Below are 13,309 nucleotides of genomic sequence, written 5' to 3' on the forward strand. Positions count from 1 at the left end.
AATATCCTCGATATCTTAAGATCTATATAAATAATGCCACATAATTTTGAAATTCGAATTATTTAATAACACTTAAGATATAATAATTAATTTCGTACGTTTTAAACAACAATGTCGTACCGTAAAAAATATTTTAGTCAATTTAATGTGAGATTCCTTAAAGCCAATAATTTAGAATCAAATAGCAAGGAACTAATCAAGTTTTTAAATAACGTAAATAAATGTCGATTGATCTCGTACAAATGTTTAATCGAATTTTGATTTCGTAAATTTTATATCAAATTAATTGCAAATTTTTAATATCACACTCAAAACTATACACCCATATAACACAAATTTGTATTTACTTAGTAACTAAACTATCGTCTATATATCACTAACTAAATAACAAATAACAGTAAGCTAAAACTAACTAAAATAAACTTTCATTCGATGTTAAAACTTTGGGGAGTCAGTCTTCAATGTCAGTTGGGTATCAAGGAGTCCAAATCCGTAACATTGCTTACGAAATTCGGCCATTTTTTAATTATATTAAACAATTCGTCGCCAGGACTTAGAGTAGACATCAACTGTCTATGCGCAAAAAGTTTATAGTCCTTGACTAGTTTTCGTAATTGAACGCCCCGCTTGATAATTTTCTGGCAGGCTTCGAGCTGCTGTTTCGACGGTGGATCGTTGTTGAACGTACCTATGAAAGCTATTCCTATACTGTACTTATTGTAGCCCTTTGTATGGGCGCCCTCGTAATCCCAACCTCTGCCGTAGTAAATGGATCCGTCGCCGCCGACGAGGAAGTTGTAACCGATGTCGTACCAACCACGGGATTCGATGTGGAACGACTGGATGAGACGTACGCGAAGTACACATTGACTCTGGAATAACGAATACACCAAAACTATAGAAACATATATCCTATAAGTAATTATATAAAAAATATAGATACTTTAAATTTAGAAAAATAATAGTAATACATTGTTTTTTTAAGTTCTATACTTCATGTTAGTAAAGCCGCGATGGCTTTATGTTTAGAACACGAGAATCTTAACAGGAGAAGGTGACACCACTGAATTTTCATGTGCCTATTTGTGTTTTCAATTCACCTCGCGTTTGGTAATGAATGAAAACTTCGTTAGGAAACCTGTTTTGTGTAAATCTGCATAAAGTATATCCACCAATCCGCTTTGGAAGTGTAATGAAATGAAATCCAAACAACTCAACCGTTGAGGTTTCCCCAAAAAAAGATTTCGATGGTCCCTGACTTGACTATCATCGGCGGGACCTCGAATGCCCGCATCCGATATTTTTGCGCTCCTGGATTAAAACTAAGGGCTAAGCCTAGCAGTATAATAGTCAGGCCCTCACTTCGAATAATTAATTTAGAAATTGCTAGTTAATGATGTTATTGAAAAATATGTAATACTCTATTCAAAGCATCATCTATACATAGGAACATAAAACATACTTTTATATATGTCGAAGAATGAGCAACGCTATTTGTTAATACGATCAAGATCTATGCCTCGGTGTTGCTGTCAAGGGGAAATCGATTTTGAAAAACGACAACACTGCATTTTTGATGGGGCTGTCATTCATTCATTTTGTTATTACAGATTTTGTTTGTCGTGAAAAAAATAAAAAGATTGGGAAGTCCGATAACGGTGGAGCACGGAGTAATAATGGAAGAGGAGCGAATTGAGCCCGAACGTGCGGAGGATTCGACATATACATACATATAAATACGTTATAACACAGAAAGCTTAACTGGAAATAAAAAAAAAAATGTATTATAATAATTAACAACATAAACTCAAAAAACTAGAAAGCAATAAAGTTTTTGGTTACTTTTAGACTAAGTTCGAAAGTCAGTGGCATTTAAAATGTATCATGTTCTCATCCATATGTTATATGTGTGATTCAGGCAATGGAGATATGGTATTAAAAAAAAAGTATAAAGCCAATGCATATGCCTGTATAAAGTAAATATACCGCTCCGATTAAGCTTAAGGCTTGTGCTTGGAGTGGAGACGACAATAGCTCAAGGGTTCAGAATCGAACCTGCGAATACTTACATCGCTAGGCCCGCAAACTATTGCGTTACTGACGCTTTCAACGTATTTACGGTTTGAAATAGAAAGCGGAAAGCAATCACCACCGTCATAGACACCATCTACATATAATAAAATTGGAGTGTCTGTTTGTAATATTAAAATAACCAATTTTTACTAAATGCATATGTATGTATGGTATAGATATACCAAAATAACATTTCCTACAATTCTTGTCTGTCTTTTTGTCTGTTTGTTCCGGCTAATATCTAAAATGGTTGGAATGTTATTTCGACGGGGCTTTCACTGGCAGGAGTAACTTTGGCTACTTTTATTTTAAAATTATATATAATATAATAATAAGGACACGCTGCAATGTCAAAATACTGTACAGCACGCAGACCTCGCTCATACCACCACTCTGCCGTCATATCGGGCTCCTCCCACAAACGACATAATATCACAAAAGCTGCCTAATGCAGAATTAATAAGTTATAGTAAAATCTGCGACCTGAACAATAACTTTTTTTTTTTTAATTCAAACGCGCACGATGTCGCGGGCACAGCCAGTGAGAAATATTAGTCAGTCCACATATCGCCATTGCGCCACAGACTGAGAACTAAAGAAGTTATGTCCAGAATCCAGTGTTCAGTTACAGGGACGTGTGAAGACGGACATACAAAGAGCCCTACATAATAATTTAGTTAATAATTATTTTTGATATTGCAATGAGATAAGATAATTATTGTGATTTAAACTACTAACCGAATACTTATACGGGTACTCGAGATAAGCTGTTCTTGGATATAGATAATATTAACCGGATGAACGAATTTATATAACGCGTGTATAAAATGTTCTATGTAATATAAATTTTAATGTATATAGAACACACGTGTCTGACATGTATATACTGTATATAACGACATATACATAACTAAATTGAAAGTAACTAACAGTCACTTTCAATTTAGTTGCATAAAATTGCTCAATCAAATTACGTAATAACAAAGTCTACATTAGTTTTGGTAACTTTTAATTAATTATTTCTGATTTCCAAGTGATGCATGAATTTAACTATATTTTATATAAAGTATTTTATGATGAAATATAAATGTAATGAATTAAATGTTAACGCGCTAAGTAATATATCACTTAAATGATCGTAAACTATCAAAGTGTACCTGATTTGTGAAAATATTTGCATAAGATTGATTTCGTACAGAGAGAAGCAAACGTGACTTTATTTAAACTATTTATAGATAAATGTTCAATTTTGAATAACTATCACTAAAAATATATTTACGTATACACTAAAGCGTCACAAGCTTATATTCCTAAGCAAACTCTAGCTCAACAAACATAATAAAATATGAATAACGCTTGCAATGACAATATGGAAAACTCAAACGTCCTACAATTATAAATAGAGTATATTTTCGTATCTTCAATTTCATTATTCAACTCATGTAAGTCATAAAAGAAATCGGTAGTTTATTGTGTTATGCACACAAACATGGTAATCGAAAAATATTGTCTACACAGCAAGCATAGAACAATACAATTAAATATTTTTTTCCTGTTATATTAATAGAAACAAACCCATAAACATACCTAAAATACATAAATTTATTTACATAATATATAACTATTTAAAAATATATTAAGATATTTAAATTAAGAACGACATTTTTATGACACAATATTACTATATTATTATTAGAACATCAGTTTCGATATATATCAATAATTGATTCTTCTTCAAGAAGACTATCATATAACTTATAATAATAATTTTCTTCTAGAACTATGTTTCAATAAACGATTTATTCATTAATTTAAAATTTATTCCCATTTTAATAAACAAAATGTCAAATAGTATGTCCCATCGCCCATAGACAATAGTACATAACCCACCAATGCTCTACTAACAATATGAACTGCGTCATATCCACAAATAGCTACCATACTAACCATTAAGACCAGAAAACACCAATCAAATATTGCTGTTTGGAGATCAGTGGCGTAGCTATCGTAGGGCCAGGTGGTGCAGAACACCAGGGCCCCTGAGGTCTGGGGGCCCTCTAATCTAAGCTATGAAAAGAGCTTTGAATAGAGATGAAGTATGGATTTAACTTACTAATGATATGTTCAACTCACAGTATCCTGTATCCCATTCTTAATTACTATCTATAATTTTGAATGCCAATATACGTTAAAGAGGGGGGGCCCTTACCCACCTAGCCACTGTTGGAGATAGAATAATTGATAAATCAGCCTAACCATATAAGCTTGCAAAAGCTATACTATCAAGAAGGCAGTATAAAAAACATTCTACAGGCTGTGATCAAACCCCATCTAGTCACAATATTTAAAAACAATGCAAAAGTATTGCATATTTACCAACTAACCTGAGTTAAACATGTTTCGGTAGCTGTGTGCATAATAATAACCCATGGCACGGGTTGATCCAATTTATTCAAGGGTTTTTCTACGGGCTGAGCTAACCAGTCTGTTCTTGAAACTATCCTTAAATGATCAGGAGCTATTAATAGTGGATCACCTGAAAAACCATAACCGTTCAATATATTTATTGTTTTAAATATTACATAATTGATAAAAATAAATGATCAAAAACGATAGTAGTATTAATAGTATTAAATTAGTAATATAATTTCAAATACAGAATGTGATAGAGTAACTACAAAGTTTATAGGATTATTCCTATATTTTTTTATTTATAATGCAAATAACTTTTTTTCATCATACATCAAAACAATTTCATTACGCTTTATTATTAATAAGACTTAAAAAAATTATCTTTTGATTTTTATTGATAATTATTATCAATGTTTTATTTGAAATTACAAAAAACAGTATTTTAATAATCATGATATATGCAACAAATCATACAATCAATTTATATGTTTTTATCACTTAAAATATATCAAGTCTCACATAAATAATATATGGCAGATTGATTAGGGGATGGCCCCAGTAGCGAAAAAGTCCCTCAATTAAATTATTATATTATTATTATTATATCTCCTATGCAAAATTTGGGGAATTACATAAATATTAGATACATACTTAATTTTGTTCTCCAATTGATATATTGCATATTTTTACAAATGTGTCTTTACAATTCTTCATTACTTGGTAATGAGGAAAAGAACATTACGTAACATCAATGTAATATAAATAAATTATTAGGTATGACAACAGTATGTTGGATTAAGTTAATCATTACCATTACCATATAAGAAAGGATAAGCAGCTATTGCATTTCTCATAAATAAGAAAAAAATTAATGACTTTTCACTAACTTTATATTTATTACTATCAAACAATCATACAAATTTTGCAGGGCCTTACTCAGGTGGAATTTTGAAATATAAAATTGATGTTAATTATTTCTGCCTAAAATTTATAGTCCATAAAAGTTTTGTACTTTTAAAATGTTTATTATTGTTATGCAAACGTTATAGGAAAAAAACTTTGACATCAAAACAGACTGCCTATTTTTTTAATCTTTTTTTTTAAAGAAATGCATACAGATTTCACGAAAGTATATCTGTGAAGAAGGAAATAGTATATGAATCAAGATATTACATGAAATAACATTAACACACATTGAATGAAACAAAGCAGTTTGTAGTATCATACCTTTTTTGTTGCATTGCATGCAAAAATTTTTCAGGCACTTCTTGTGAATTTTATTCTTCTTCACAATGCAAATCATTCCATCACCGACAACATCTTTTGTTAGTAATGAATAAAAAATTGTCAACATTAATGGTAACAGAATCACTAATACTAAAATGACTTGAAAATTTTCATGACAATATCCCACCACCGTTGTATCGGCTGAAATAAATAGTCATATGTCTATATTTCATGAAAAATCTTATCATACATTGTTGAGAACAATGAAAACATAGTTTGGTTAGTTACAAATGTTCATCACAATTTTAAAGGACTTGGTAAGGAACCAATATTACATAAAATGACTAATTTAAAATATCAAGGAAAAAAGATTTAATTTACAAAACATTTTTTCAAGTGGTCACTAAAGAGATAGAAAGGTGATGCAACTATTTCCTATGTGAATGATATGCCACTTAATACTACTACTAGTTCGTCAAACTTAAGAGGATTGTAGTAGCCAAAGTATATTGCTGTTTTATAGGTCATCTATGGAGGTGAGCTCACACAAGCCCTACTACCAAAGAAATTCATGCCTAAATATAGATTTTTGTTAGCACAATCCAGAATTTCATAAATAATAGAATGCAATGTTTATTAACATATTAATTCTAAACATTTGATAGTGGAATTAATTTAAATTAAGCATGATAAGGGATAGAAAGTTTTCTAAAACTAGACACAATATCAATTAATTATAGTATAGCATAATGCCTATAGCTATTTACCGTCTCACAAAGTGTTAAGTACTATATCCACCAGATTACTTTACAGCATTAGACTTTAATATTGTTTTATTTAAAATGTAAAGATACTTACTGTGAGATTCAGATGTTTTAAAGTCTGTTTGTGGATTGGTTCTCTTTTGTTGCTCGCTTTTATGTTGTAATACAATTACAATTGCAACAATACTTCCTATTACCGTGAAACAAACTGCAGAAAATGTAATTTTATGCCACAGTAGTATCTGTTCTTTCTTTATTACTGCAATATCAAATTTCTATTATAGCATATAATATATACTAAAATTTTGTGTATATATAAAAACAATTTATTACTTAAATCTTTTATTGTCTACCTTGTTAGTCAGCTATTTTGTTTTTTTAATATGACCTCGGTCATTTCAATTTACTATTTATGTAACTAGAATAGGATTTTCTAATTCAAAAAATTCATATTCAATTGATTTAAATTTTTGACAATACACTCAGGAGTGCAGAAACTAGAAATATCAGAAATTTTCTCTGTCAAGGTATGATATGAAGAAACAAGGAAATTGAACGACTTTTTTAGCTAAGCCTGCGAAAAACTTACATGTACCAGCAAACTTTCCACTATGGAGATGATGAGAATTAGGGTCGATTTCATCTTCCGTGCTACTGTAAGCAGCATTATCTACTCCAGATTTATTATGAATCACTTGTTTTATTGTCACGGGTCCATTGAAATACGTGTTATTACCAATTTGCACATTGTCTGAATTTGAAACTGTTACTGTACCAAATACCGGAACAGTATTTTGAAGTAAATTTGCCGGAATTGTTGATTTATTGCTTCGTGAAACTTTTTGTATTTTATTATTATGGTCATCTTCACAATCACTACTTTCAGTTATTTGTATATCACCTAAATCTCCCACAACTTTTGTACAGTTAATGTTATTTTTATTTGAACAATTTGAGTTCAAAGCCATCTTAGTTTCCTGTTTTCATATTTTCTATATCTAGAACATAAATTAATAGTAAATAAACAGGGCAGCTTTTATTTACACAACGAAATTATAAATCTATAGAACTATAAACTCATACATGATACAGATAATAATTATAGTGCTACGATCATGCTGCTGTAGCCTGTAGGTATGGCAGAATACTATTTTATCATATTAAGCATTCGGTATAGTGCAGATTAAATAAAGATTAAAGAGCGAATTAAATTAATTAATTTAATTTTATACAATATTGAAATGAAAACCAGAGGACACAAAAAAATTATAAAGCTGGTAAAGTTTTATATTTAAGTACTCGAATAGTCGAATGTGTCTTCCTAAAGTTGATGGAATAAAATCGAGTAAGTTTAATAATACTTAATTAATAACCAATGGCAGAAAACTTAAGCCACAAGGGATATGATAAAATCCAATCTTCCCATATTAATTGAATTCATTTCATAGCTATTTAAAATGCTCTTTGGTAGACCAAACTTAAAATGTTGAGTTGAATATTGAGCGTTTAAATAACAGGTAAAATTCATAACGCCTACGAATGCGAATTATTCGATTTAGCAGATGTAGAAATCAAATCCGCGAAGCTTGAAGCTTAAACGGCAATTGGGTGCATTTTATCATATCTGGATATGTTTAAATTCATAAATACGTAGTCACAAACTGGATCCCTCACAATTATAGTCGTCTTATAGACCAAGAAGGTCTACAAAAAGATGGACTGACGTATTATCTTCCTTTCCGAAAAAGACGTGGCTAGGAAAGGATTTTTAATAACGACTTGTGGTATTCCACAATCACTATAAGGGATAAGTCTTTGCCCCAGCTGTGCGGCACTTAAGAGCTATAAATAATTATATTTGTGTACAATTTATTATTTGTTAAATTATTTTCCCAGGATTTTAATAATAGAATATATATTATATGTATAAAAATTCTACCTCTAGCCCAACTTAAGAAAATTATATAATTGAATATTAACAAATTTTAATTCACATTTTTATATATTTAAGTCTTCATGTTAATACATCTTATATGTAATTACAAAAGAAAACACTAAGGTTGACGTAGAACGAACAGTTGTTTTTTTTAATCGAACAATGGATGATAACTAAACAAAAAGTGTAAAATGTATAGTTAGTGCTAAATTAAGAATTAATATTTTTTTAATAAAAAAAATTAAGTTAAAGATAATTATCGATGAATTAACTTCTAAATGAAATGCCACAGAGTAAATAAACTGCGAATAAAAGAGTTTTGACTTTGAGTAATGTATATAATTACGTTTTTCACGAACTAAAATAATAATTATGAAAATTTGTTGCTTAAAATATAATAATTGCACTACAATAAATTGGTAAACAAACTCGTGTCTTAAATAAGCCTTAAATAAAAAAATGCATTATTGTTATGAACTCAATCGTTTATTATTATTATTGATTATTGCTTAAATATTTTATGACGTTTCACCCGGTGCCCGTGATTATTGTAAACTGTAATGATTATCATTATTCATTAATGACAAATCATAATCAACTGAAATGACATAACAGTAATCAAATGCACTAGTTTTTAAAAATAAAATAATGTCTAAATATTATCATTTTTAGAATTATTACATGCTTCGTTGTAAACTATGATTCTGCAATAATTGCATAAAATACTAAGAAAGAAGCAAATATGAAATCGCAAGACGGAGATATTATATTCAAAGAAAAGTATGGTTCATCGACTAAGGAAAGATATTTTGTGAAACCTCCAGGTAAAGAACTGAACTAGTCTAACTAAATTAATGAAAATACAGAAATAAAAAGTGGAAATTCCTTTTTTAGATCAATTAAATGTTGTGGTATGTAAAGAAGAGAAATTCAATGATGTGGCAAGTTTATTCACCAAGGTATTTTTGCCTCAGGGTTACCCTGACAGTGTAAGCAAGGATTACATTGCATATCAAATATGGGATACAGCACAAGCATTTTGCAGTACAATTTCAGGTTTGTTTTAAATACTCTCATAAATTAAATGCATTTTTGTATTTGAAAAAGAATTGCTTATGAAATAATGTAATCCTATCTGACTTAGAAGGTAGAGTAAAATTACAGGCACACTTGCAACTCAGGAAGTTTTGCGGGGTGTAGGAGTTGGTAACAAACATGCTACTCCTCTAGCTGCTACTGTTACGTGGGTGCTCAAGGATGGTTGTGGCCATCTTGGAAAAATACTATTTGCCTATAGTCATGGGTAAGAGATGTATCCATATTATTGTAATTTAAGTAATTAGATATTATGATGAGTGTGCTATAATAATGTATCAAATCATGTAAAATCTAGTTATCCTCAGTTATGGTTGTCCAATTTTCAACAACAAACAATAATCTAGACCAGCAAAAGCTTTGATTTTACTATTAAAAAGTTAGATAACAGACTAGAAAAGAATATTGAAATTATTAATAATACATATCAGTCTTATGACTGTAGATGATCACATGCATATGGTAATATAAATTTTCCTTAACAGTACTTATTTGGATGCATATAGCAAGAAGTGGAGATTATATGCTGATACTCTTAATGATGCTGCCATGTGTATTGAAATAGCTTTGCCCCTATTTCGGAATTATATTACTTTTGCTTTGTGTGTGAGTACTGTAATGAAAGCGGTTGTCGGAGTTGCAGGTAAGTTTTTTTATATAAATAAAATATTTATATATATAACTTAAACACATATAAAGTGACATTAATGTAATAAATATACTTTGTATTATTATTTAAATTATATATATATGTAATTAAATATAGCATATGTGCCACACACACAATTTGCCATTTTGGTACCCTCAAGACATACCAATAAATTATTCACATCAATAAAATATTATGATAATAAAAAATTAAAACCCACAAATTGCTGCTAGTTTATAATAATTAATTACTGAGATACTATTAATAAAGGTGGTGCCACAAGGGCTGCAATGACACAGCACCATGCGCTTCGTGGCAACATGGCCGATGTCTCAGCAAAAGATTCATCCCAGGAAACAGCAGTCAACCTAATAGCATCCTTCACTGCTCTCTTCATTATTACTGTTTTTGGGTAAACATACCTGTTATTTATTGAAACATTTTACTTACTGTTTTAGTTTAAGCTAAATATTGAATAAGTATTTTTTATTTTAAAAACTTTACTCCTTAGATTCTTTATATATATTACAAGAACTAATACAAAAATGTCAACTTTATCTTATATAATTCGGTGTGCATATCATACTACTTTACTAGTGTGCATGTACTTAGTGGGCAACTTTTTATCATGGTGTTGTGAGCTTTGACATTACATCGAGGCATGTAAATAATAAAAGCTTTATTTTTTACCAAGAACCTCTTTCCTTATATAAATACAACTAAAAAACATATAAACCATTTATAAGAGCACTTTCGCCTCAGTATTGCATCCACTGTTATAATACTTAACATACAGTCATACAATAACCAAGAGCTATACTGTTTTACCTGTAAATGTAATTTCTTCTTATTTTGAATGTTAAAACAGTTATGGCAGAATGAGAGAACTTTGTGTTTAACTAATTCATTAAACAATGTTTGTTAGTAAGTCATTTTTTTTTTTATATCGGTAGGCGGACTAGCTAATAGGTCACCTGATGGTAAGTCACTACCGCCCATAGACAATGGCGCTCTAAGAAATATTAACCATTCTTTACATCACCAATGCGCCACCAACCTCGGGAACTAAGATGTTATCTCCCTTGTGCCTGTCCCTTACACTGGCTCACTCACAATTATTATGATAATTAATTGATATTTAATATTTCCTTACAGCAATTCACTTTTCATATTCAGTCTTATGTTGATATTGCATATTGTGTTCAATTACTTTGCGGTCCGCGCAGTATGCCTGAGATCCCTTAACGAACCACGTTTCATACAAGTAATTGATACTTACCTGAAAAGGGAGGTAATTGCAAATCCTTGTGAGATAAACCGAAATGAACCTATTATATTCTATCAACTTGGCCCTAACTTGTTAGGTAAGTTTTATGGTTTTAATTCGTTTAGTAATATTAAAATTCAATTAGTAATTGTATGATAATTTTATCATTTAGCTTTTAATACAAAATGATATATTGAATTTGTTTATTTTTTTTAGACTTAAAAATATGTGGATTTCAAATGAAACTTGGAGGTTCGATGGCGCAAATAATCAAAGAGGCGTCAAAAGCATCGCATCTAAAGGAAATTAAAGAAATATACAATGAGAGGAAATACATTTTGTATCCAAACACCAACTATAGGATTATGTATATATTTATCAAAGATGGATCAACGACCGATGATATATTGTGCGCGTATTTTCATGCTGTTTTGCTATCAATAACAACGTGTGCCATAAATAATTATAAATTGGTGAGTTTTACTGAATTTATATCTAATGATAATTTATTTTCTAACCACTGATCTAATTTTGATGTCTGTTTTATTGAAAATATTTATTATACAGTAAAATGGAAATATATTGGTATTTTTTTTTATTCTTGAGGACTAGTTAATAAACTATTCAAAACTTGTAGCCAGTGTTCCACAGTACTTCAGAACTTAAGCCCTTTGCCCAAGTGTGTAAAATGCTACAATCAGTTGAATGGAGCAGAAAATCAGGCAAACGCACTGGGTTCATCTATGAACCATCTTACGAATTACAACGCTATGTTAACAGTATTGCTACACAAGAATGGCAGTCTGTAAAATCGGGTCTCATACAAACTGGTTGGTACTATAACTGTGATAATATATTGGATTTTTTTTTTAAAGCGTTAAAATAATGAATATACTTTATTTGATTATTCAAATTATTAAATAATTTATATTTTTTTTTAGGATGGGATTTGACCAAGCATTTATTAATGGTAGACGAATGGCGAGTATGTGGCGAAAAATCTATTTTGAACGAAATATCATTTGAACACATAGAGTTTGCAAAATCTACCATTGATCCACAATGCACACAAGCCAAACCGAGAAAAATATCTGAACAACAAGGAAATGATCTTGACGATTTAATGGATGACGAGATGTTTACAATAGAACCTGAGCCATCAGTCAAGTTCCGCGACTCAGAGGAGAGAAAAGGAGGGAAATCGAAAACAAATATCAAAGATACTGCTGAAAAAGATCCGGAAAAAAAAGATTGACATCAACTGTTTACGAAACGTAAAGCAAGGAAACGCAAAAATCGTAAGGGCAAGTTGTAATAGGACGATAGTTTGTGTGCAATTATGACAATCCATTTGTGGTGTGATTAAGTTAAGTTCTGTGTTAATTATTATATATTGACTGTAATTGTGAAAATATATACATTCCAATATTATCATTTCTTTCCACTTAATCATTTGCTGCTAAAATGATTGTACCAATTTTTGTTTAAAACTAAACAAGATTACAAATAGGCCTTCAGCAGGATTTAAAGGGGCCCCAGCTAAGTCAAGTCAAAGTCAAAAATAGACCTGTAATTAAACAAACCCATTCAATTAATTTAATTCAAGTCTACGTTCAGATATGTCGTAGATGGGCCACTAAGTAGTGTTAGCTGAGAGCCCCCTAAACTTACGGGCCGGCCCTGGCCGGGTGTCGGAATTCAATTCAAAATATGGAAACAATTTTTTTTATCAGTAATCTGTGCAATTCCTTCTATTCAGACGAGTGTCGAAAATCATTGTAAGGAAGCTCAATGTGTTACTAACGTGAAACTTAGATATTATTAGTAATACTTTTGAGACAGAAACTATAAGGATCGCATCTGTCATCATCGTTGCGCTGCATTGT

General features: G+C 30.4%; 2 protein-coding genes across 6 annotated transcripts; one reads left to right on the forward strand and one right to left on the reverse strand.

Moving 5' to 3' along the window:
* LOC125075832 (peptidoglycan-recognition protein LE-like) lies at positions 1-7,609 on the reverse strand. Of its 4 annotated transcripts, none has more exons than XM_047687622.1 (6): positions 7,560-7,609; positions 7,066-7,474; positions 6,571-6,735; positions 5,713-5,913; positions 4,458-4,609; positions 1-872 (listed from the first exon to the last, which is right to left on the reverse strand). In XM_047687622.1, the coding sequence occupies exons 2-6, from the start codon at positions 7,442-7,444 to the stop codon at positions 465-467; spliced, it is 1,305 nt and encodes a 434-aa protein (XP_047543578.1). In that variant the 5' UTR covers positions 7,445-7,474; positions 7,560-7,609; the 3' UTR covers positions 1-464. The 4 variants fall into 4 exon arrangements, with proteins under 4 accessions (XP_047543578.1, XP_047543580.1, XP_047543577.1 ...); XM_047687624.1 differs by lacking the exon at positions 7,560-7,609 and having other exon boundaries at positions 7,066-7,227; positions 7,378-7,522; XM_047687621.1 differs by lacking the exon at positions 7,560-7,609 and having other exon boundaries at positions 7,066-7,522.
* A 1,161-nt stretch (positions 7,610-8,770) lies between these two features.
* On the forward strand, positions 8,771-12,838 carry LOC125075813 (RUS family member 1). Of its 2 annotated transcripts, XM_047687586.1 has the most exons (10): positions 8,771-8,831; positions 9,085-9,236; positions 9,307-9,468; positions 9,577-9,715; positions 9,993-10,150; positions 10,427-10,568; positions 11,312-11,520; positions 11,640-11,896; positions 12,061-12,253; positions 12,365-12,838. In XM_047687586.1, exons 2-10 carry the CDS (start codon positions 9,155-9,157, stop codon positions 12,676-12,678), a joined length of 1,656 nt encoding a protein of 551 aa, XP_047543542.1. In that variant the 5' UTR covers positions 8,771-8,831; positions 9,085-9,154; the 3' UTR covers positions 12,679-12,838. The 2 variants fall into 2 exon arrangements, with proteins under 2 accessions (XP_047543542.1, XP_047543541.1); XM_047687585.1 differs by lacking the exon at positions 8,771-8,831 and having other exon boundaries at positions 8,995-9,236.
* Positions 12,839-13,309: the final 471 nt, after the last annotated feature.

The sequence above is a fragment of the Vanessa atalanta genome, chromosome Z (genome assembly GCF_905147765.1).
Source record: "Vanessa atalanta chromosome Z, ilVanAtal1.2, whole genome shotgun sequence".
In the NCBI taxonomy this organism is placed as follows: domain Eukaryota; kingdom Metazoa; phylum Arthropoda; class Insecta; order Lepidoptera; family Nymphalidae; genus Vanessa; species Vanessa atalanta.